General features: G+C 41.0%; 1 protein-coding gene and 1 pseudogene across 1 annotated transcript; one reads left to right on the top strand and one right to left on the bottom strand.

Moving 5' to 3' along the window:
* Window positions 1-1,132: 1,132 nt before the first annotated feature.
* Window positions 1,133-7,919, top strand: LOC113089557 (integrin alpha-11-like; annotated as a pseudogene).
* Window positions 7,920-9,308: 1,389 nt separating this feature from the next.
* Window positions 9,309-21,759, bottom strand: LOC113089555 (intelectin). Its single transcript, XM_026256038.1, has 8 exons — window positions 21,675-21,759; window positions 11,605-11,673; window positions 11,355-11,489; window positions 11,028-11,275; window positions 10,569-10,727; window positions 10,345-10,465; window positions 10,020-10,126; window positions 9,309-9,814 (listed from the first exon to the last, which is right to left on the bottom strand). The coding sequence occupies exons 2-8, from the start codon at window positions 11,663-11,665 to the stop codon at window positions 9,662-9,664; spliced, it is 984 nt and encodes a 327-aa protein (XP_026111823.1). The 5' UTR covers window positions 11,666-11,673; window positions 21,675-21,759; the 3' UTR covers window positions 9,309-9,661.
* Between the last annotated feature and the right edge of the window lie 4,669 nt (window positions 21,760-26,428).

Below are 26,428 nucleotides of genomic sequence, written 5' to 3'. Positions count from 1 at the left end.
GAAATCTTGCAATATCAGTGCACCTTTTATGAGAGCAAAGTCAAAAGGTGAGTTGCCTCTTCCACATTTATAGAGTTACAATGAACCATATCAGAAACCTCTAGCCCAAAGTGACAACTATGTGTACACTCTTACACCAATACTGACAATTTAATAAAACACTTTTTTGGGCAAATTTGTTCTCCAGTAAGCGGTACTGAACTAAACAACTGATCAGTAGTTTTGGTTTGGAAAAACTTAAAAAAACTTTTGATGTATATATATATATATATATATATATATATATATATATATACAGTACAAACAGCAACATTGTGAAAATATTATTACAAGGCAAAGTTGAATTTTCAGCGGCCATTACGCCAGTCTTAAGTGTCACGTGATAAATAAATACCACATGTTGAAAACAGTTGTGCTGCTTAATATTTTTGTGGAAACTGATGATTTTTTTTTCAGGATTCTTTGATTAATAGAAATTTCAAAAAGAACAGCATGTATGTGAAATAGAAAACATTTGTAGCAATTTAGGTCTTTACTATGACTGTTGATTAATTTATTGCAACCTTGCAGAATTACTTTAAAAAGCTTTTGAAAAAATTAGCATTTAGTTTCACTAAACTCTTGTCATATTTCACTAATGTGTCTGTTACTCCATGACACTAAGTAAATTGTTGGTGTGATGTTTTTCTGGAACCTGAGCCAAGTCAAATTTAATGTAGTAACTAATGTTTTTACCAAACTGTGCTCTAGCCAGTGTGCACTGCATATGATCATGAATGCAGAATTATATATTGTATAATACTAATGTGAGAATGTTTTATTACCATGGTCAGCAACAATAGACATTTAGAGGTTACACCAGAGACAGCACTAGCCGTCTGAGCTCTAGAAAGACTTGCTTACACAAACATAGTGGACCACACAGTCAAAAGCCATATAGACCTCCTCACATCTGCAGAACTGTCAGGATTTATCACTGTAATACCAAATCATTACATCTGGAATGGTCCACAGGGCATAGACATACCCATAAGGTCACCAGAACCCTGAAGTTAAACAAAATGAATCACTTAGTGTCCATTTTACAGTTGACCCTTAAGCTTGTGTTCAGGACTGTCCAGAAAAAGAAGACATGAGGCAAGTATGTAATACAAAAATGCTGTTACCATACAGTTACTACATCCACACAGAGCAGAGGTCTGGAGCACAGAATTCTGTCCTGTGTTTAGGGCACTGCTTTGATAGAAAACAGTCAGCAGCTTCTTAACAAGTCCAGATTCATTTTCTAGAGGTTTGGAGGTCATTGGAGCTACACTTTTGTGGCTGCAGGGAGAGATTCAGGCCAACTTGGGAGCCTGGTTCAGCTCAGAACAGTAAGTGATGGAGTGAAAGTGGAATAAAAGGAGGAGAATTGAGGAGAGAATGTAAAAAAAAAAAATGTTTTCCATGCTGCTTGTGCCACTACTCACCAAGGGGGAATGAAGAGTTTGCCCACGTAGTTATAAGTGCTTCCAAGTGCTTCACTTTCTTCAAACAAAATAATAAAACTAAAAGCCTGCTTCTGTGCTTTAAAGGGATAGATCACGCCCCCACCCCCCCCCCCCCCCCCCCCCAAAAAAAAAAAAAACAAAACAAAACAAAAAACATTCTATCATCACTTACATTTCATCCCAAACCTGTTCTGCTGGACACATTTTTTTTTTCTGTACCATGTTTTTTAAAGCCTCATTGAGCTGATTTTCAGAGTATTGACAGGAACTGTTGGTGGGTTTGGGTTGGTGATCGTGAATTGGTGGGTTTTTGTTAAATGTGAGCCAAAATCATCACAATTAAAAGAACCAAAGACTTAAACTACTTCAGTCTGTGTGCATTGAATTTATTTATAATATAATTTATTATAATTTATTAAGTTTCATAATTTGACTTGAATTACTGAAATAAATGAACTTTTCCACAACATTATAATTTATTGAGATGCACCTGTGTGTGTGTGTGTGTGTGTGTGTGTGTGTGTGTGTGTGTGTGTGTGTGTATGCCCATGGTCTGTAGAAAAACGCTTGAGGCCGACAAGTGTTAAGGGTCTTGGCCTGGTTGTGTCATTCTCCTATATCCTGACAGGCTTGTTTGCCCTGGAAAATATTGATTCATCTTTAAAAATATAAGTTTTAGATGTGATCAGCGTGTAATTTTAGGAGGCGAGGAATCCAAAAGAGGGATGAACTAATTTTGGAGCATGCGTGATGTGTGTGAAGCTAGAATGGATGAAAGAAAGACTGTGGTATTTAAGAAATTATATGTAGTGACAAACACACTTCCAATCATTTTTCCCTCAATCACATGCTTGTCAGAACTTTGTTTCAGTGTGTGAAAAAGTACGAGCATGCACATGTTCATGTGTATCTTTGTTAATGGTCACTAGGTTTCTCTAACCTGGTTCTGATACTTTCAATCAGCCTGACTTTGAGGCCTCTATTTTAAAAACAGGTTATTGCAGGCTTTACTCATAATCCTCTGCCAAAGGCTTTTTTTAATTTGCAGAAAACCAATAGTTAGTTGTTTAACTATCATGTGCTTGTTGTGATTAAACATTAGTCTGTGTCTCTCACTCCCCAGGTAACATTTCGTTTGGAATTTGAATTCAGTCCCTCTGTGCTGCTGGATCACCTACAGATCATACTGGAGGTTACCAGGTAAGACACAGCTAACATTTAGCAGTCAGATATGCTCTATGTGTGCTGTTGCAAATGTTAAGATATGGAAAATATTTTGTATAATACAATTAAGGTGAAATTGAAAAACTGGATTTTAAAGCTTTCAATTAAAGGGTTAAAGAAACATTATTACAAGATGTTATGAAGAATTTTTTTATTTATTCTGAACTGGACACAGATGATGCCTGAGCTAGAATCTTAAACTCCTCTCGTCCACAACCAAGTGTCACTGCGCAGTGAATCACAGGGTGAGCATAACTGCCTGGGAGGTTTCTCATGCCTGTTCTCATGTCTTTGCAGTGAGGGGGAGGAAGTTGTCCTACATGACAACATTAATGACATTTTCTACACTCTGAAATACGAGGCTGATCTGCTCTTCACAAGGTGAGATACATGTGTGTTTGTTTGAAAGCTCAAGTCAATATGTGTGGTTGTTACAATATGCTTTCATTCCCTCAGGGATTTTTACCCTACCCGATATGAGCTTAAACCGGACATCTCTCTAGAGGAACCAAGTGGTTTTAACCCTCCATTCAACTTTACTTTTCAGGTGAGGTTCACTTCCTTGCATTATGTAATTAAAGAGATCAGGGCCCCAAAAACTCATGCTTTGAAAAAAACAACCATGTTTTCTCTATAAATCACAGATCCAGAATCTTGGTTATTTTCCAATCCAAGATTTACAACTGCACATTGCAATCCCTGAGGTCACGAAAAATGGCAATCAACTCCTGCAGATCAGAGATTTCCATATTGACCAGGTGAAGAGGATGCAACTTGACTTTTATTCTACTAGTTTTATTCTACTTGTTATTACAATTTCCCTTAGATTTCCAAAAATATTTCTAAAGGCTGGAATACACTGCATGGCTTTTGCCCAAATGTTTGCCCCGATTTACAGTCTAGATGAGTCAGTCGCCTAAATCACAGCCAGTCTGCAGATTTAAGTTCAGAGGTTTCACTTTTTTAGCTTCAGACTATGATTAGATCCATTCAGTGGATATGAAACGTTTTATATTTCAAGGCCAATTTAAAATAAATTTTGTTTTCATTTATCATTTGCCAGTTGCATAAATCTAAATATTCCAATATAAATATTATAATTATTCAAATAGTTTTAAACTGATATTTGCAGTTACATTTATGCATTTGGCAGGAGCTTTTTTTCCAAAGTGACTTACACATCATTCAAGGTATACATTTGATCAGTTCATGCATTCTCTGGGAGTGGATCCTGTTACAGTGGCATTGCTGGCATCATGCTCTACTGTTTGAGCTACACTAATGATATTAATAGTGCTTTGTTCCTATTTTCCATCAGGTAGGTGGAAGTCATTGTATCCCCCCTCAGCATGTGGCACACAGTCGAGCATCTCCGGAGGACCTCTCACGAACATCACGACTTGTAAGACCCTCTCTTCACAGGCTTAAAGTGTCTGCTTGTTATCACAGACACTATGTGTGCCTCATTTCAGTCTTGCACTTGACACTTTATAAAAGTCTGGCTTGTGTTGTTTATGGCGCTTTATAATTTGCCTGATTTAAGGGCTTTCAGATATAATATGTTGATTTAATGCACAACAGCAAAGCACTTCTCTGCAAAATAGTTGGTTTTGTACTCTCTGAATAAAGCCACTTGAGTTTAATAAAGTGTGCCATAAATAAAGCGTATTATTAGTAAATCTAGTTCATGTTCAATCAGTTCTAGAAATGTTGATGTGTTTTTGAAGATTCTTTTATGTCTGAGGTAGGGAGTTTTGTAATGCAACTCTAATGCACATCAGATTCCCTGCACAAGCAGCTGGGTTTCATCATTCAGACTGTCTGTTTGTGAGAGAAATGTTTAGTGTCTCTTTGCACAGAATTACTCCAACACCCTAACAGTGCCAGTGCAGTGTACCATCAACCTGCATTCCTACAGAGACGTCAGCGTGAAAATCGGTGGATCCCTCTGTACTGATGCATTGCATGCAGTGAGTACCTGTAACTTTGAAATAACAATCTGATGAAGACGAAGAAGAATGATGTTGAAAGAACTTGTAATCAGAACACAGTGGTCTCCCAAAGCCAACACAAAACTATGATCAGACTAGTAATTAGAGACAAGTCATACTAGAATCTGGTTTTGATTACATTTTGTACTTAAAATAAAAGTGACACCAGAAAGTAATTTGCACATTTAATCCACACCCAAGATGTGGAAATATCTGGAGCAAAACTTAAAGCAGGTGGCATTTATATTTTTAATGAAAAACACACTTTTCAAGTGAAACAATTGACAAGAATAAGTTTCATTTTGGAAAAACAACAGATATATTGTTAAAAAGTAAGTTATATATTTGGTCGTATATATATTTGGTCGTCAAATGTTAATGAAATGTGTATAGTTAATATGGCACAAAAATGTGCTTAAATCACCTTAAGATCAGATTGTTCAGAAAACCAAAGGGTTACAGTTTATGTTGATATAGTCCACTTTAGGTATTCTAATAACTATAAGCAACTTTGCAACTACATGTTAACTAACTCATTAGAGTATTAGTACAGTTAGGTTAGGGTTAGTAGAATAAGTTGACATGTTGTGACGTGTTACTTACAGTAATTTATATATAGTTACTTACAGTTTGATGGTATAAGTAACCAGAAAAAAGAGTTAGCAGACAGTTTACTAATACTGTAATCACCGGTAGTTGACATGTAGTTACAAAGTTAATTACAATTAGTAAAATGTCTAAAGTTGACTGTCAAATAAAAGTGTTATTAATTGAAGTTATTGCAGAGAAAGGCTCTAGCATCACTTGTTTGCAATATCCATTTGGTTTGATCTAATGCAATGAAAGTCAGACGTTTTGCAAAAAGTGTTCTAATACACTGACTTTTTTTCTACCACTTCTCTAATCTCTCACCGGTAGTGTTTGTTCCCTCCCACTTTCTCACAACTACTGGAGTAAGCAACTGTCAGAGAAACTGAAAACTGTTTTTCTTGTCACGGGCAGCTGAAGTTCAAAGCCCTCGAGCTGGTGACGACAGCCTCAGTGGAGCTGAACCCTTCCAGCCCTATGTTTTCTGCCTGAAGAGAGGCCGGCCAGACATGTGAGCCACCCTCTATACACATCAGCATTTACAAAAAGCCATGTTACAGAAACAATGATGAACAACATGTTTAGACTAGGTAAAAATAAATCCATGATTCCGTTTGTCAAGATGTGGTTAGTAGCTTTTGTATTTTCCGTCCTTGGCAATTTTGAAAGACAAAAACATTGCCAAATGATGTGTTTTCGTTCATCTGTCAGAAAGAGTTAAGAACAGTTGTACACAAGCATGAAATATAAACGTCTTCATGCCAACATGACTCAATATTTGACTTCATATAGACGCACTGGTTTTCTCATGCCAGAACCTTCCTTTTACACATCAGTTTGTCTTCTGGTGAGCTACTGTGTGTTTTGAACCTGGAGCCAAAGGGACCGAAAGGACCAGCAGCACAATTCAGTTCTGTTCTTTTCTGTATTCTGTGTGGTGCTGCCATCTGTAGGCAAAACGGGAAATAGGCATAGATACTAAAATCAGCAAATTTGATCTCAGCTGTAAAAGATGAAACATTTGATGAAATGTGATGATCTCTGATACAGCATTTAGTTTGTTATATTTTTCTTTTGTATGTGTTTTTTCAGATAATCCTAGAGATCAGGAAAGAGGAGGATTACCGTGTTCCCATCTGGATAATCATAGGCAGCACACTTGGAGGCCTGTTACTCCTCTCGCTCCTCATTCTGGCTCTTTGGAAGGTATTGTATCCATATTTTGAAGCAGCACAATGTAACTTGTTTTGTGTTCAAAACTTGCTAAATGTTTATAATGAGCGAGTACATAATGAATTCATCTTCCAAACAACGTGCTCTTTAAGCATGCACAGATGAATGGATGGATGGACTGTTAGTGTGAATCTCGATCATTTGTAATTTATCAATTTTTTTTCCCTAGTTAGGGTTTTTCCAAAGGCAGAAAAGGCGTGAGGAGACTGAGAATGAAGCTAATGGTAAGATGATGGAAGAGCGATAACGCAGACTGCTCAAGAGGGTTCAGACAGGCCTACATCTCAGGGACCAACCAACAGCAACATTAGACGTCTCCGAAACAGAGAAAAAGGCATAGAGAGAGAAAAACAAGACTTTAGGCAATGAAAAAAGGAGAGGGATTTGCTCTGTGCACTGGACGACCTGTTGTTCAACCATGAAAGAAACTGCAATAGTGCTCACCATATGCCTGCACTGCTTACTGAGCCGGCCCTGCAGATGGGTCTCCAAATCACTTCTCATTCCAGATCTAAACCCTCAGATGACATGATGAGGACAGGACATCCTTCTGACAGAAACTTTTTAGAAGATACATTAGAAAAGAAAAGCTTTTTTTTCTCCACAGGGTCTATGGAAGTGCAGTCATTTGCATTTGATCCTTGGTCAAATCCAATGTTTGACTGCAAATAGACAAGGGAAACCTCAAAGGGCTGTAACTCTATAGAAAAAGCCAGGTTTTCTGGTGCTTCTTCTTGGACATCTCCAAATAAGGGACATCTTTGAGGAAAAAAAGTGCAAAAGTTAGCTCATTTTATTGTAATGCCCGTCATTATTGAAATGTAATATTATGCACTGGAGTAAGTAGCTCTGTTTTTTTTTTTTTTTTGCAGTGGTCATAATTTATTGAATAGAAAATGAACTCTTGTGGACTTTACCATTTTAAAAAATATATATATTCTCTTCTAATAATCTTAATAATTACACATCAATAATTTTTTTATTTTTCTATATGCTCATTCTTCAGTCTCATAACAATAGAGGTGGGCATATACTTTTTGACTTTTTAAATAGTGATGCACTTTTTATACTATAGTGATACAAACTTGAATTTTGTAAATATACAGGCTTGTAACAAAACATTTCAATTGTTTGCTTTCATGAGGATTGTGGTATTGCAGTGCATCTCTAGTGAGACATTTTGAGAAAGGGTATGCTTACTGTACAGTATGTCAGCCAGACAGATGATGGTTCATGAATTTCAGTTGTTAAGAATATTGTTCAAATGTTCCCTAACATCAAAAGATGTTCAGTGTTTACAATGCTATGAAACATCTGTATCATTTGCAGATGTATTGTAGTCAGGGATCCCTATTCTCCAATACTTCATCATAAATATGTATAAATATACATGTCCAAGAATATAAAATAAATATCTAAATAAAGAATTTGGAAAAAGAATGAGTCTTGTTTATAAACATGATAGATCTTCAATGCTACCTGTTTTGTGCACGAGCACATTTTTTAATGCTGTATTTTTGTTATAAAGTTTGTCCTGCTTTTTGTTACTAATCTTGGCCTTATTCTAAAGACCCCTCTCTGGCTATTTAGCTCAATCATTCTTTTAAGTTTCCTTCATCTTTCTCTGGCATGTCTTGTTTTATGTACTGTTTTAGTCATCTTTGACCATAGATTGTTTAGACCAGATGCCATTTTCTTACAATTCTACTGAATACTGGTGAATTATTATTGTTTTTATATCTTTCTTTGTTGGGCCTTTAGCTATTTTTCTTTGAGCTTATTCTCTAAACAAATATATAATATATATATTTTTTTCATTATTATTTCTTTTATTTTTTTATTTTTATTTTAAATCTGTATCTCCTACCTTGTACAAATATTATTGTTCTATTTTTCCGTCCTTTTTTCTTTTTATTTCTCAGAGATTGAGATAATATGTCAGTTCCTCTATCTGTTTGTCCCACTGTCTATTGTCAGAATTAGCACACATCCATTCTCTTTATTTACTCTACTGCACTTTCTGTATATTCTGTTGTTCTGCGGGATTCTTCAATCCAAAGTTTTTCTCAGTCAGCCAATTTCCTAATTCATCGCTGACAAAATAAGTTTAATTCTCAACTCTGTGTCAGGTCATGCCAAAGCTGTAGGGTTTCAGCACTTTACTCCTTTTATGTTTACTTCAGAGCAGTCATTATGCATCTGATAACACTCATTTCAGGTTTGGCTTTCCTGCTCTCTTATTTCGTAATCTTACTTCTCAGAGATCATTTTCTGATGACTCACTTCTCTCACTGTCTGCGTACTTTAAATTTAGGTTCCAGCTCCTCACTCCAATGTGCAGTAAGTTGTGAAGGATGAATACATTATGGTAGCCCTAGCCTTTCCTCATACCTCTCTTTTGCCTTTAACAAGGAGGTTTATAGTTACTTGGTTTTCTTGGGAAATGTATTACTGCTATAAGTCCTTCTAAAACTTGCAGAGTGCATGTGTATATTGTCCTGTCCCCACTGGGCTTGTGTATTTCCCCATCTCCTCTACTTAAAGCTTCTCTCATAATATTTTTTTTTTATTCATAATTTGGTCTCTTCTCCAGATTGTTCTTTGGTACAATCAGTTGTTACTGCATGTCCATTTTGGATAACCTCTAGTAACCTTTACTGTTCCTGATTTTTGGGGTCCTGATCTGGACAGTTGTATCCTTTTGAACAGTATTACTTGGGAATAAGATCTGTGGTTTTCCACTAACCTGCTGCACAGCAGTAACCAGACAGACTCCAGACAATGCCTTTGAATATGCTTTAATGACACACGGGAGGACCTCATACCAATCACAGATAATCCTCCCGGCAAAAAGAATGCATCAGTTAATAACAGCGGTTTAGCATAGGTAACAAAGATAGTAAAGTAAGAAGAATCTCAGGAGCATTTTGAAAGTCTGCCATTGCCTTTTTTTTTATGTATATCCTAACCTTTTCCATATTTTTTATTTGTGACAAACACCTTGCACATATGCAGTCTGATATAAAAGTTATATATTGTGATGATATAGATTTATGAAAATAATTGTGCATGTAGCATTCCAGTATTAATCAGTGTGACATGAGTCAAAGAGAAGATTTTAGACTGATCAGCATGTCAGCGATAAAAGAGAAGCACAGCTGCTTCAGTTATTACTTTGGAAGCACTCCATCCTTCATTAGTACCATAGCCACTCCAGTCGAAGCTCGCAAAGTCCCCACACTGTCTAGGAGCCGCTTCAGGAAAGTGTCCACCTCCACCAATACAAAACTGCAACAATATGAGTACCGTACATTACTTGCAACATAACATGCATTTCTTCAAATAACATGATGCTGTATATTAATTTATGTCGTAAGTGTATTGTTGTAAATGCATTTCCTCTTCATTTTTATACTAAAACATGAATTGTTGTCTGTTACAATCTTTCTTTATTAAATGTTGTTGTAAATAATCCAAATTATTTTTAACTCACATGTTCAGTGTCACAACTGCCAAAAGGTTTAACGCCTGAACAAAGAGCCAAAGCAGCCTTTTCGTTATTGAAGACCCTGAATGCGATGAATCCGGGCTCAAATATTCCTAAAAATAAAAAAGCATAAAATATATCAGTGATGATTGTCTGTCATGGTAGATGTCCATGCAAACACATTATGGCTTTCATTAAAGTGTTCAGATCTCAACAGTCCTTTGCATGATAATATAACTGAATAATACGTAGATTTTATGAATGTCAATCAATTTAGTTACTTCCTTTAAAAATATTTGACAAAATACTGGCTTAAGAACTATTGCCATACTTCTTGAATTTGGACCATAGAGCTCTTGGGTTGATAACGCATTTCCAGTATCATACACTATTGGAATAACAGGTCCATTATCATTGTGGCAAGTCCCAATTCCAAACTTCACAGGGAATTTCTGGAAAAATTAAGATAAATGTTCAGTGTTATTTTTATTTGTAGATTTGCTTATATTTCTGTGAATGTTTCAAACACAAAACTAGTGTTGAAGTTTTTCTGACCTTAAATAAATTGAAAAGGTTTCCTCCATGTAAGGTTAAGAAGTGATTTTCAGTGTGATATCGCAGGATGGAGGTAGTGGTCCAGTTTTGCATCTCCCTATTATTAGGAACATGCCACACAGACACATCCTGTGCATCAATGTCAAAGTATCCAGGATTCTGTCAAGTTAAGTCACATTTATTTGTTAAGTACTTCATAAACTACAAAATCACTGTATCATTGCATTTATAAAACAACTTCAGTTGTGCTTTTCCTAAAACAGGTTGAAGTTTTGTTTTCCCAACAGTGTCAGCAAGATTTAATCGATAATAGTTTTTAATATTATTAAATATTATTTGCCTGACTGTGTCAGATTCTGTTTTAGATTCTAGATAAACATCATTTGATTGTTGGTTCAGTGTCTTAATGTCCTTTATGTTGAACCATGGCTGTAAATCCTTTAGCGTAATAAAAAATACCTTATAATCATCACTTGTAGCGGCCTCTGCAGTTCCAAATGTGACTGTGTTTGCCCATGTCCCGTCACCATCAGGTCGGTTGGGGTCGCTGCCCTGCTGGCTAGACCAGCGATCACCAACAGTGCACTTTCCATACATGTTGTTTTCATGAACACTGCCCACCAGGGTCCAGCCGCCGCCCGCAGTGGTCATATCACAGAACGTCTGGTAAAGGACCCCTCTTGATGAGATCAGATAGTACAGGCCATCTGATTGAACAAAAGCATTCCTGAGTCAAATAAATGCAGCTATTTCTTACAATAGAAAAATAAATAAAATATATTGTACCATTATAAACATGGTACTTGTCACGAATTTCTTTGCAGCTTCGTGCAACAAATTTAATTCTGTCCAGAAGTTTTGCAGTCTCAGGGTTGCTGCAGGAACCACAGAAATTACAAAATGTCCCTTTTTCTTGATTTGCTACAATGTGAAACATAAAGGAACATAACAGATGTAAAACAGATGTTATGTACATAATGGGATTTTTCAAAGTCTTCTGATAAATCCATTTCAATCAACAAATTATTACACTTACTTTGTGTAGCCTCACAGGACCATACATGCAGTAAGAGGCTGAGAATGATACCTAACAACATTTTGAACTCTGCAAACAAAAGGAAAAAAGACTCACAGTTAAACATTAAGCACATTTTTCTATAGTCAATTTGTTGAAAAAAAATTGTCTGGTGCAGGGTTTCTCAATAGGTGGCCCACGCTGATTTCAAATCATGTAGCATAAAAATTCAAATGCAGCATCAGAAAGTGACATTAACTTAAATTGTGTCTACACCAGACGTAAGCCGTACAGCGCAACGCATTAAAATACAATGAACTCGTTATAATCAGTGATGCTGTCTACACTGGATATGCGGTGTGACATTTCCCGGACAGAAAACAATAGGTTACTGTTGAAACCCCCGGTTCTCTGAAACATCGAGTGGAGAAATCCATTTATGGGAAGGGAATCTGTACCTGATTTCTGCAGAATCCAATTGCTTCAAGTTTGGCTTGACAGACAGAAGCACACAGCCAATGCAAGGTATGGCCCCACCCCTTACCTGAGAGCTTATGAAGGGAAGTCGTGGCCTAATGGTTAAAGTGTTTAACGCCTAACTCTAAGGTTGTGGGTTTGAGTCTCGGGCCGGCAATACCATGACTGCAGAGTACGATTTTGAGTGTGGGTCACCATACCTGGCTGTATGTTACATCACTTTCATATAAGGCCTGCAAGCATTGTTATTCTCCAGTAAGTATATTTGCTTCTCGTGCAGTAAATGGGGAAAAAGCTGGTGGATCTCTCCACTCAATGTTTCAGAGAAACATATCTTCAATGTTCTCTTTCATCATCTCGTGTTGGGGATCCACCTATGGAAGAGACATGGGAAGCTCTCTGATTGCCTAGAACAGCAGTTCTGGTGAGGTTCTTTAAGCCAGAGAAGGACGGCCTGACACATTCCATAATCATATACCTGGCAACCATGATCCGCACACAGAACACAGGTATAAACTGAGAGTGCATGAAGCTCACTGACATGTTTAGCTGATGCCAAGGCCAAGAGCAAAGCCATCTTGAAGGACAGCAGCTTCATGGAAATTCTTCCCAGGGGCTCAAAAGGAGCTAGAGCATGAAGTTTTGATGAGCATTGACTGCCCTGGCAATTGATACATGCCACCACTGTTATATTGTCGCAGCACATGAGCACCTGAGCACCTGATGTCCTTGCAGGTGAGGCAGAAAATAATTCAAAGCTTTCCATATTGTCAAGAGCTCTAAATAATTTATGAGTGCTGAACGTAGTCTGCTCGGCCACAAACCATTCACCGTTCTGCCCTGCTGGGTGGCACCCCAGCCTGTCAAGGATGCATCTGTCATCACTACTTTCTGCAACATCACCATCCCAAAAGGGGTTCCCTGTACATAAAATTCTGCACTCATCCAGTGGCGCAGAGTTGCTGTACAGGTGCACGTCACTGTCACAGAGCGGCAGAGATCACGTAACAGGCTGCAATGATGAGACAAAACCCATTTCATGAATGCTCTAGAGATAGATGAAGCAATAAGATCCTGCAGTTTGAGACATGTGCGATATTGCACTTTCGCTCCTTCCCTGAACTGCAACACACAGTTCATTACAGATAGAACATGCTCTTGCGAGAGACGCTCTCACATGGAGACTGAGTCCAGCTCCAAGCCCAGAAAAATCTCACTTTAACTGGTTGTAAAATTGCTTTTGTTTACATTCACCTTGAACCCGAGAGATGTGATGTGCGTGAGCACACTGCAGGTCTCCTGCATCACTTTCTCCTTTGATTGGGCTTTAAAATGAATCAATCATTTATTAATGTCAAAATCCTTAGAACTGACAATCTCAGGGGAGCTAAACCCACCTCTGCACAAAGACAGAACATCCTTGGGCTGACTGCAAGCCCAAATGGGAGAACTGTGAATTCATAACATGTGCCTTGAAAATGAAGAAACAAAGAAACTTCCTGTGACGGATAAATGCTTATGTGGAAAAAAAGCATCTTTCAGATCGACCAATGTGAACTAGTCATTACATTTTATGGTGCCGGCCAGAATGCTGTGTGTTTACATTCTGAACTTGTATCTCCTCAAATGTTTAACACTCGGAGGTCCAAAATGGGGTGGAGAAAGCCTTCAAGAAGGCCTGTGTCATCCTCGTCCACGAAATCGGTAGGCTCGTTTGCAAATGAGGGTTCATCCATTACGATGTCCTCAAGGCGGATTTGATTTGTTCAGCCCAATTCAACGTCGGGTTCCCTGGGAGTTCCCAGAGTCCGACTGTTCAAGTTCCACGCATTGAGTAGCTCCCACCTTTACCTGCGGTGAAGGAGCTTCTTGGGAAGCACCAGGCAGTGGCTACAATTTTCAGGGCATACCAGAGCTTCCTCTGCATGTTTAAGGCCCACACAGTAAGGGTGAGAATCCCCGGCAATGATACTGTGTGCCACACACAGTCAGGCAGGCATGCAACAGGCAATCGCTAGAGGAAGCAGGAGATTTGGAGAGTGCCATAAGAATGGGCTGTAATCCAACCAGTTGCAGCCAAAACAGAGGGGGAAAAGCGGACAGACAAATGAAGTGCAGCGTGGGAGGCTTAATGTCAACTGGAGAATTGCAGCACGAGCAGGCCTTATATGCTCTCAGGTAAGGGGTGGGACTGCACGCTTCTGTCTGTCAAGCAATTGGATGGTTCTGCAGAGGTCAGGTAGATGGATGCCCTTCCCATAAGTGGATCTCGCACATTAAATGATGAAAGAGAACTGCTGACTCATTCTATTTATGATGTGCTGACACAAAGTTCAAATGATTTGCAATGTTTTGTCACGTCCAGGGTAGATATACAATGTGACAGCAAAAACATGTGAAGTGTGAATTAAAGAAGAATGGACACTAAAAACAGATTATTAAAATGTGAATGGAGTGAACAGTTTTGAGTGAGTGAGTGAGTGTGTGAGTGAGTGATACTGTCTTGGTTACGTATGTAACCCTCGTTCCCTGAAGGAAGGAACGGAGACGTTACGAATGGGGATCTCGCCCGAGAGCCCAATTACCTAAGAGTGGTACAAAACGAGCCAATGGTACACAAAGTACCTTGGTCTGTGGAATTTGCAGAGCGGGTATATAAGGAGCAACGCGAGCAATTCGCATTCAAGTCTTCGCTGAGGAGACGAGCCAGTGACCCGGCCGTTCAGCGGAACAGCGATGTGGCAAGGGGACGTAACGTCTCCATTCACTCCTTCAAGGAACGAGGGTTACATACGTAACCAAGACGTTCCCTTTCAGTCAGTCACATTCGACGTTATGAATGGGGTCCCTTACAAAAAGCCACATGGCTGTCTTCCAGCGACCCGTGTGAGTGATAGCACCCTGTCGTGAGGCCAGCACGAGTGAGGGCCTATAGCTCACACAGAATACACTGGGTAGCATATTCCAGCTGGACATATGCTAGCAGGCTGCCTGGCCGTGGGAGGACTTACAGAAGGCAGGTATCTACCAAGGTGGTGATACATAAGAACTCTGAGGTACCCAGCCCGCAGGGTGGAAGTTTCAACGACAGAGCTGGCAAGGGGCTTGCCAAGGGAAAGACACATGCTGCGGAGAGACTTACATACACACGTGGGATTACCCAGAAAGGGGAATCACAACACATGGAGGCACCTAGTCCCAAACATGGCTGACCAAGGGGCATGTACGCAAGTGTTGGACATCTACAGTGCTGGAGGAACCCAGGGTTCTGACTGAGGAACTCACCTGAGGGGAATAGCGCATGCATCCAGTCCGTGAAGTGGAATGGCGCAGCAAGCGGATTGACACCGAGAAGGTCCTTACTGCCCGAAGGGGCGAGTACCCAGGAGGACACGGGCTCTACACGGAGATTATAAAATCTCGCGAATGTGTTAGGTGTCGCCCAGCCCGCAGCTCTACAGATGTCTGCTAGCGAGGCGCCATGCGCCAGCGCCCAGGAGGAAACTACGCTCCTAGTGAGCTCTCACCCCTAGGGGGCATGGCAGGTCTCGAGCCTGATAAGCCAGGACAATAGCATCCATTATCCAGTGGGATGACCTCTGCTTGGAGACAGCCTTTCCCTTCTGCTGGCCTCCGTAACAGACAAAGAGCTGGTCTGAGGTCCTAAGGCACCGAGTTCTGTCCACGTAGGTGCGGAGCGCACGTACTGGACAGAGCAGCGCCAGGGCTGGGTCTGCCTCCTCCAGGGGCAGCGCTTGCAAGTTCACCACCTGATCCCTAAAAGGAGTGGTGGGAACTTTGGGCACGTACCCAGGCTAGAGTCTCAAGATAACATGAGAGTTAGCCGGCCCGAATTCCAGGCATGCTTCGTCAACTGAAAATGCCTGCAGGTCCCCGACCCTCTTCACCGAAGCGAAAGCCTTCAGGAGCGCAGTTTTCAAAGATAAAAACTTTAGCTCTACTGAGAGCAAGGGTTCGAAGGGAGCTCTCTGCAGTGCTGATAGAACCACTGCGAGGTCCCAAGAGGGGACTTGCTGAGGGCGAGGCGGATTGAGCCTCCTTGCTCCTCTCAGGAACCTGATGATCAGATCGTGCCTCCCAAGAGACTAACCTTCAACAGGGTCATGGTGAGCCGAAATGACAGCCACATAGACCTTGAGGTTGGAAGGAGACAGCCTTCGTTCCAACCCCTTCTGAAGAAAGGAAAGCACTGACCCAATCGGGCATTTCCAGGGGTCCTCACGCCGTGAAGAACACCAAGTGACGAAGAGGTTCCACTTCAAAGTATAGGCATGTCTGATGGACATGGCTCTAGCTGAAGTGATGGTAGCTACCACCTGTGGTGGCAAGGTACCTAAACCTTCTGTGACCCATCCAGAACCCACACATGTAGGTTCCACAGATCGGGACGTGGGTGCCAGAGGGTGCCCCGTCTCTGAGAAAGAAGGTCCTTCCTCAGAGGAATTGGCCAGGGAGGGGCTGTCGCGAGGAGTACAAGTTCGGGGAACCAGGTCCGGCCGGGCCAAAAAGGCGCAACCATGAGGACCTGCTCCTCATCCTCCCTGATCTTGCACAACATCTGTGCAAGAAGGCTCACTGGGGGAAACGCATACTTGCGCAGGCCCAGCGGCCAGCTGTGTGCCAGGGCGTCCGCGCCGAGAGTGCCCTTGGTCAGGGAGTTTAACAACTGGCAGTGGGAATTTTCTGGAGAGGCAAACAGGTCTACCTGAGCGTCTCCGAAGTGTTCCCAAATCAGCTGAACCGACTGGGGGCGGAGTCTCCATTCCCGGGGGCGAGACTGCTGCCTTGAGAGCTCGTTCGGCTGCACAATTGAACCTGCCCGTAATGTGAATGACACGAAGCGACCTCAGATGCTTGTGACTCCACAGGAGGAGATGGCGAGTGAGTTGCGACATGCGGCGGGAGTGTAGACCACCCTGACGGTTGATGTACGCTACGGTCAGATAGTTGTCCGTACGGACCAGAATGTGCTTGTCCTTAAGCAGGGCCCTGAAGAGGTGCAGAGCAAGATCCCTGTGCTCGCACAACCGCTCTCGAGAGTGAGCTAGGATCAGCCGGTCGTCGAGGTAGTTGAGGATACAGACACCTTGTTCCCTGAGAGGAGCCAGGGCTCCCTCCGCGACCTTCGTAAAGACGCGGGGAGACAGGGCCAACCCGAATGGGAGAACCTTGTACTGATATGCCTGCCCCTCAAAAGCAAACCGAAGAAACCGTCTGTGTAGAGGAAGAATGGAGACATGAAAGTACGCGTCCTTCAGGTCGATCGCTGCAAACCAATCCATTGAACGAATACATTCGAAAATGCGCTTGGCTGTTAGCATCTTGAACGGGAGTCTGTGCAGAGCTAGGTTCAAGGCACGTAGGTCCAGGATTGGCCATAACCCACCTGTCTTCTTGGGTACTATGAAGTAAGGGCTGTAAAAGCCGGACTTCATGTCGGCTGGAGGGACCGGCTCTGTCGCGCACTTTGCCAGCAAGGTCGCAACCTCCGCGCATGACAGGGGCATCGCGTAGTCGAGCCTGAGCGTCCGGATGAGCCAGCGGGAAGGCCTGGGGAGCTCTAGCCAGGCTCCCAGGAACCAAACCAGCGTGGGTCAAGGGGACTACAGGTGTACCCGCAGTGGGGCAGTATGGTGGAGCAGACATCCCCGGCATAGCGTCCCTTAGCGGAGGCAGAGTGCTGGCACTCGTCTGACTCCAAGTGGCAAAGAGGGCATGAGAAGGTGAAGCGTTCTTGAGCCGTCTTTGCATGGAAACTGGCAAGGGAGAGGAGAACGAGAGCAGCGAGGAAGCACGTCGCCAGCTGTAGTTCGTGGCCTCTTGGGACCCGGAGATAGAGGAAACAGCTCTTTTAGTGAACAAAGGATTCTCACCCGGCCCTCCTCCGGAGGAAGGAGTGGTCCTGCGTCTCCAACTCCGGGTCGCCCATCTCAGGAATGCCGCTTGGCCTGGCGTTTGGCAGGTTTAGGGGCAGAGACGGGTTGCGCCACCCTTCTGCGGCCATCTCCTCGCTGCGGCCGGGGGGAAGGCTGTTGCTGTGGCTGAGCGGGAGTGGAGGAGGCCGCAGGGGGGCACCCTCGGCGACGAGCAGGCTGAGGTTGCGCCGGTGGCGGGGTGGAAGCAGCAGTGGTCCGACAGGGCAGGATGTGTCTGATGGCCTCAGACTGCTTGCTGGGCAAAGCTCTCTACCGCATCGCCGAAGAGGCCATCCTGGGAGACCGGGGAGTTGAGGAGCTGAGCCCGATCAGACTCCCTCATGTCTGCCAGGTTCAGCCATAGGTGGCGCTCCTGGACGACCAAAGTGGACATCACCTGACCCATGGAGCGCGCAGTGACCTTCGTCGCCCGGAGAGCGAGGTCGGTAGCAGTGCGCGCCTCCTGCAAAACCCCTGGGTCAGCACCGCCCTCGTGCAGCTACCGGAGCAGCTTGGCCTGATAGACTTGAAGTGAGGCCATGGCATGCAGGGCAGAAGCGGCCTGGCCCGCAGCTCTGTAAGCCTTGGCCACAAGCGTGGATGAGAACTTACAGGCCTTGGAGGGCAGCTTGTGACCACCCCGCCAAGCGGAGGTGCTCTGTGGACACAGTTGCATCGCAACAGAACGCTCCACCGGGGGAATCCCAGCATACCCCTTGGCCGCCCCGCCATCGAAGGCGGAGGAAGAATCAGAATGGTTTCGGGCAGTTAAAGGTGCCTTCCATGAACTAGTTACTTCCTGGTGCACTTCCGGGAAGAAAGGAACCAGAGGGGGGTGCTGGCGATCCGCATGAGCAGCCCCCAGGAACCAATCATCCAGCCTCGAGCACTCGGGACAGGGTGGAGGATTCCACTCAAGCCCGATGCTCTCCGCTGCCCGGGAAATCAATTGTCTTTTAGAGGTGTTGAAGCGCTCAGGGGAACAGGGGAGCTGTCGCAGGAAACCCAGACGAACCGCTGAATCGCGCCGTCACACCAACACCAGCTCTTGCTTGTAAACACTCCGGTGATTGCAGCAAGGGATGTGCTCGGCTCCGAAGCGAAAGCTTGAATGCGAGTTGCTCGCGTTGCTCCTTATATACCCGCTTTGCGGGGCGGTGCTTGCGATGCAAATTCCGCAGACCAAGGTACTTTGTGTACCATTGGCTCGTTTTGTACCACTCGAAGGTGATTGGGCTCTCGGGCGAGATCCCCATTCGTAACGTCGAACGTGACCGGCTGAAAGGGAACATCTTTGTTATGGATGTTGGCTCACAGTGAGTTCACAGTTTTAAATTATGTTTGCTTAAGGGGGGGGGGGGGTGAAATACTATTTCATGCATACTGAGTTTTTTACACTGTTAAAGAGTTGGATTCCCATGCTTAACATGGACAAAGTTTCAAAAATTAAGTTGTACGTTTGAAGGAGTATTTCTGTTCCAAAAATACTCCTTCCGGTTTGTCACAAGTTTCGGAAATTTTTTTTCAAAAATAGCTCTGTGTGACGTTAGATGGAGCGGAATTTCCTTATATGAGTCCTAAGGGCACTTCTGCCGGAAGAGCGCGCGCTCCCGTATAGCAGAGCACTGAGAGGCTGAGAACAGACATTCACTGATCAGAGCGAGAGCGTCGCGAAATGTCACAAAAGAAGTGTATTTTTGGTTGCCAGGGCAAGACAACCCTGCACAGATTACCAAAAAAAAACAGCATTAAGGGACCAGGGATGGAGTTTATTTTTACAGTGCATCACGGAATTGTGCAAGTGTTTGTGTTTGTTCCCTGCATTTCGAAGATGCTTGTTTTACAAACAAGGCCCAGTTTGACGACGGATTTGCGTATCGTTTATTTCTTAAGGATGATGCAATCCCAACGAAAAAGGGTCACGATCGGTGAGTAAAACTGCTTAAAATATCTCTGCCTCCTTGTTAGTGAGTCCGCCTCCCACGCCGGAGACCCGGGTTCGAGCCCCGCTCGGAGCGAGTCGTTGCTGCTGCTGCTCTCGTTCAGTTTCAGCCTCGGAATCTGATTCTGGATCATAAATAAACGGCTGAATCTGACTGTTAGCCATGGTTTGTTTTGGATGTTTTTTTCCTCACGGTAATGTCACAGCTTCCAAACGCTCTCAACGCAAAAGATTACTGGCGCTCGTGATTCTTTAGCTCCGCCCACACGTCACGCCTCCAAACGCTCATGTTTTTCCGGGAAAAAACGGTACAGACTATCTTTCTCTCATGAATATAATAAAACTAAAGACTTTTTGGAGTTATGAAGGATGCAGTACTACTCTATAGGTACTCAAGATTAACAGGATATTGAGCGAAAACAAGCATTTCACCCCCCCCCCTTTAAGCCTAGTTTATTTTCAAGATCTGAGGTAAAATATCTATTGTTACTTTCACTATGGCTATAATGATCATGCAAAATAATGTTCAAACTCACATTTGACACTTTTAACATTGAATAAAGCACATAATCATTACCTGATATTATCACTATCACATTTTGTATGTTGTTCCTGCCTCGACATCACAGAAAATAAAAAAACATTTCTAAAACAGAATTCTTTGTCACTTGACACGTGTCGCAGGTGGTTAGGACAAAACTTCTGGTTGGGACACACATTGTAACAGTTTGATCCCCCTCAAAAAATCTCAGTATAAAAATATTAATGCTGACAGATCTAATTACTGAAACTGCAATTAGGCAAAGTGGAGAGAAGAGATCCAGCCTGGAGATGAGCATACCATATTCAACAGGCAAAGTTATTCTGTATCTACAAACATATTCATATTTTTTTTAAATAAAACAAAGTACTGTGGGGAAAAAAATCTGAATATTTGTCTTGTGACCATCTTTTGATTATTTTAACAAAAGAAAACAATTGTAATAATAATAATAATATATATATATATATATATATATATATATATATATATATATATATATATATATATATATATATATATATATATATATACACATTTAAAATTTTGTTTTGTTGTAAAAAATTCTTCACTGACCGACAGTAAAAGCATGAATATGAACCCTGTATAATATCTTGCAATCAATATCCCACACAGAGTGATCTGAAACTTTGCTTGTACTATAGGGTGACCAAACGTGCCATTTTCCCAGGAAATATCCTGGACAGAATTTCTATATGGCCTAAAATATCCAGGTTTTGGCTTTGTTTGCGCTGCGCAGACCAGTTGTTGTATGACAAAGTACGGTGAGAGCTCTAGAGAGCAGATGGTTTCTTGTGCTTTTGAATTGCTCTCACGGTACTTTGATGTCAGACACCGATCGGTCTGCTCAGTGCTGCTCAAGTCCAACACTAATATTTACAAGTATTTGAATCACTTTGACCGTTGTCTGCATGTCATCATTGATCAAACAATCATTACCTTATTAAATATGAAAACAGGATCAGATCGGTCTGAACAGTGCTGCTCAAGTCCAATACTAATATGTACACATATTTACATTTGGCATGTTTTGTCACCCTATTGTACTATTAAAATTGGTATATGCCATAAAGTGCAGCCTTGTGTATTTTTAATCATTGTCATCAAAAATATAGCCATGATTTACATCAGAAAGAACACACTGTAATAATTTGTATGATTAAAGAATTCTTACATTTTTGGTATGTGCTTTTCTCCTCTGATAGAGTGAGCACCATCCAGATGGCATCCAGGAGCTTCTGGGTGAGGCAGAATGTGCGTGCCCTTTTAAACCTACTTCCTTCTCTTTTTTTTCTTAATACTACATATGCAATATTAATAAACGTCCTTTTCTCTATTTTTAATTAATTATTCTGAAAACTTTCTTTTATTTGAAAAGAAAGAAAGAAAGAAACCCCCAATTTTTTTTAGATTTGGTAGCCTAAATTTCTTGAATGATACTTAGCACGTGCAAACCAGTCTGTGCATTTCTCAAAACAATTTGTACAAACAGGACCACATAGTCAGTAAATTACCAGCTAACTGTAACTTGCTTAAAAGTAAGTATTTCTGTTAATGAACATACAGTAACAGTTGGCAGGACTTTGGGGCTGAGGGCCTAAGGCTATAGCATTTGTTCATGTTTGGCCTTTAAATGACCTCAGCTAGAACATCATTATAGAATAGCACAAAATACTAAAAAATGAAATGATTTGAGGCTCCTGGAATGATTAATATGTCACATGCCTAGCCTAGCCAAAGTTTAGCATTAATATAAGCCATTTATACAATAAGATACAGAATGAATAGTATTTTAAAATGTATAGATTGTTAAGTAAAAAAAAATAAATAAAAAAAAACAATCTATCAGAATTAAAAGACATTGCAATTGTTCTTTAATATATTTGGTTCTTCATGCATGTGTGCAATTAGGAAAACCTCCCCTCTTTTACTTGCAAAACAGATGTTATTTTTGATTGCTTCAGGTGTTACTCAAGTTGGGTTGAGTAAATAATGATGGGTTCTTATCATTATTTTATATTCAGACAGGCGTCTAGCCGTCTTGTCCATATTCATCCGTTATTGCAGCACACTCAAGTGTTGGTACATTTTGTTCTCAAAAGCATACAAATGTAGGCCTGCAAGGAATAGTAACGTCTATTTCCTTTACAAGAATCTTGATCATCTTCTGCTGGTGGTAAAGTAAGAAGGATCTCATGTGCATTTTGAAAGTCATTAATTAATGTTACTAATTACTATTATTAATAATTGAACACTTCAAATGTGTATAATAATCACTTTCCTCACATTATTTGAGTAGTTTCAACTTATTAGGGTTTACAGTGTCCAGTGCTTTATCATATAGCCTATGTGAGAAATAATTGGCATTCAATTATTCAAAAATAATGTGCTGATGCAGCCATGATAGCTAATTCGGTTACCAAATCTCAAAACATTGCTCAGATGTTGTATTTCAAGACATTTGTCAGGTTTTTGTGCAGAAAAACCTTGCTATGTGTATTAATTTATTTTTCCAAAACATCAAATCAAGTTTAAGCGTATGTAAGTCTGTGGATCTCTCAACAGTGTTCAGCAGCAGCAGCATCTCTAGTCTCTACAAAGAGCAATACTGTAAGCTCCCTATCGCAGTGTTTCCCAACTGTTTTTTAGACACGGCACAGTTTTGATCAGTAAAAAGTCATCATCATTAAATACTGAAATATAGCAAAATTGCACAAACATGCATTGCTTCAAATGGCATATTAAAACTGGATATTATATTGAAAGTTCTTGTAGTAATCACATTGAATGTGAAACTTGGGCTTAAGTCAGGTAGGAACACAAGGTATATATTGAGGTTATGATAAAATATAAATAACTAAAAAATGTGTATGTCCAAAACCACTACCACTTTCAGGAAATGTTAAATAATAATAATAATAATAATAATAATAATAATAATAATACATAAATAAATAAATAAATATAAAAGTCATTGCTGCATTTTTTTTTCTTTCATTAAAGGAGTATGCTATAAGCAAATAACTATTTCTAAACTAAGCTCATTTATCTTATGATAAGATAAAACATTACAATACAGCATTCAGAAAGAAAGTACACACTCCAACGTAGTTGCAAAATGCACATCCTTGCACAATCATAATTCATAACAAAAGGGAGGCATATGTGACCGTTTTAACTGTTGAGCAAATTCTAACATCATGCATTTCTTATTATTGCCTTTTAAGGTTTTTATCTAACAGAATGTATGCCTCACTGTTACCTTTTAAGGCTTTTCTGGTTTTGTAACAGAAGTTTGCAATCTCAAATCTTTGATAGCATTTGCAAAAGATTGCAACTCCAAATTAAAGTTAACCAACAGTCATTTCTCTCAGAATTCTCATCATCTTCTTGTTCAGATTCTCTTGTTTTCACATAAGCTGAATTACTGCTTATCCTAAAGACAATTTCCTGCTGCTCCATCAGTTGATCTTCTTTTCTGTTTTTCTTGATGTTTGTCTTTCTTCTGTTGTTTTTTGACTTTGTTCAAGTTCCTTTATATCCCCTCTACAAGGAGATCAAAGTACATTTAAAATTTACCTGGTGCATTATAATAGTTATTGAGTGACAAACGATTGTGAATATTGTGAATGGGAAATCTCATTCCTAAATAATCTACAGATTCGGTATACAGGTCCTTCTAAAAAATTAGCATATTGTGATAAAACTTCATTATTTTCCATAATGTAATGATAAAAATGTAACTTTCATATATTTTAGATTCATTGCACACCAACTTAAATATTTCAGGTCTTTTATTGTTTTAATACTGATGATTTTGGCATACAGCTCATGAAAACCCAAAAATCCTATCTAAAAAAATTAGCACATTTCATCCGCCCAATAAAAGAAAAGTGTTTTTAATACAAAAAAAGTCAACCTTCAAATAATTATGTTCAGTTATGCACTTAATACTTGGTCGGGAATCCTTTTGCAGAAATGACTGCTTCAATGCTGCGTGGCGTGGAGCCAATCAGCCTGTGGCACTGCCGAGGTGTTATGGAGGCCCAGGATGCTTCGATAGCGGCCTTAAGCTCATCCAGAGTGTTGGGTCTTGCGTCTCTCAACTTTCTCTTTCACAATATCCCACAGATTCTCTATGGGGTTCAGGTCAGGAGAGTTGGCAGGCCAACTGAGCAAAGTAATACCATGTTCAGTAAACCATTTACCAGTGGTTTTGGCACTGTGAGCAGGTGCCAGGTCGTGCTGAAAAACAAAATCTTCATCTCCATAAAGCTTTTCAGCAGATGGAAGCATGAAGTGCTCCAAAATCTCCTGATAGCTAGCTGCACTGACCCTGCCCTTGATAAAACACAGTGGACCAACACCAGCAGCTGACATGGGACCCCAAACCATCACTGACTGTGGGTACTTGACACTGGACTTCAGGCATTTTGGCATTTCCTTCTTCCCAGTCTTCCTCCAGAGTCTGGCACTAGGGGTGGGCGGATCGATCTAAATATCGATAGTATCGATGCCAACACTGGTATTGGTATCGGATCGATACAATTGTAATTGAATCGATATTTTAATTTAAATATCTCTCATCTACGTTCATTATACTTTGCTCGTGTCTTCTTCTACCTCTACAATCCTGAGCAAACGCTGTTTTCACATCCTGGCCCGCTTTGTTACTCCTCCCCCTCCTGCTGCTCTGCTGTGAGTCGTTGTTGTGTCGTCACGTGACTCACTGACACAACGCGCCGAGGAGCAGCGAACAGAGTGAGCTAAGCTGAAAGCACATTGCAGTCCAGAAGGGGGGCTCAGGGAATGTAATTGCACAGGTATATTTGTTCTTTGTTTGTTTTTCAGTAATAATTAGGTGCACTTTATTTCATTTGCTTTTAAAACCAGAAAAAAGGAGATATTTTTTTTTTTGTTCTTTATTTTTTATTTTTATTTTTTAAAAGGCTGTAAAGAATTCATTCTACAGTGCCTAATAACTAATAATTTTGTGGACTTCAATACATTAATAAAAAATATTGCCTAAATAATTGATCATTCATCCACCCACCTATCAGCGATACTGACCCTATGTTTATTTGGTATCGGATCGATACCAAATTTTGCAGTATCGCCCACCTCTATCTGGCACCATGATTTCCGAATGACATGCAAAATTTGCTTTCATCTGAAAAAAGTACTTTGGACCACTGAGCAACAGTCCAGTGCTGGTTCTCTGTAGCCCATTTCCTGCACACGCCTGTGCACGGTGGCTCTGGATGTTTCTACTCCAGACTCAGTCCACTGCTTCCGCCGGTCCCCCAAGGTCTGGAATTGGTCCTTCTCCACAATCTTCCTCAGGGTCCGGTCACCTCTTCTCGTTGTGCAGCGTTTTTTGCCGCACTTTTTCCTTCCCACAGACTTCCCACTGAGGTGCCTTGATACAGCACTCTGGGAACAGCCTATTCGTCCAGAAATTTATTTCTGTGTCTTACCCTCTCGCTTGAGGGTGTCAGTGATGGCCTTCTGGACAGCAGTCAGGTCGGCAGTCTTACCCATGATTGCGGTTTTGAGTAATGAACCAGGCTGGGAGTTTTTAAAAGCCTCAGGAATCTTTTGCAGGTGTTTAGAGTTAATTAGTTGATTCAGATGATTAGGTTAATAGCTCGTTTAGAGAACCTTTTCATGATATGCAAATTTTTTGAGATAGGAATTTTGGGTTTTCATGAGCTGTATGCCAAAATTATCAGTATTAAAACAATAAAAGACCTGAAATATTTCAGTTGGTGTGCAATGAATCTAAAATATATGAAAGTTTAATTTTTATCATTACATAATGGAAAATAATGAACTTTTATCACAATATCCTAATTGTTTTAGAATGACCTGTATATAGATTAATTAAACTATTTTTTTATAATTAAATAGCATCTTCAGAGTTGGTAT

The sequence above is a fragment of the Carassius auratus genome, unplaced genomic scaffold (assembly GCF_003368295.1).
Source record: "Carassius auratus strain Wakin unplaced genomic scaffold, ASM336829v1 scaf_tig00050194, whole genome shotgun sequence".
Classification (NCBI taxonomy): Eukaryota; Metazoa; Chordata; class Actinopteri; order Cypriniformes; family Cyprinidae; genus Carassius; species Carassius auratus.
The sequence above is the reverse complement of the archived record's forward strand: the minus strand, read 5'-3'. Positions and strand labels throughout refer to the sequence as shown.

What these genes read in the sequence shown, in the direction of transcription:
- LOC113089555 (XM_026256038.1), bottom strand. Translation starts at nt 11,665, where the DNA reads ATGTTGTTAGGTATCATTCTCAGCCTCTTACTGCATGTATGGTCCTGT. An exon ending in CAAGTACCATGTTTATAATG is followed by an intron (nt 11,276 to 11,354) that starts GTACAATATATT and finishes TTGTTCAATCAG; the next exon opens with ATGGCCTGTACTATCTGATC. An exon ending in ACCTTTTCAATTTATTTAAG is followed by an intron (nt 10,466 to 10,568) that starts GTCAGAAAAACT and finishes TAATTTTTCCAG; the next exon opens with AAATTCCCTGTGAAGTTTGG.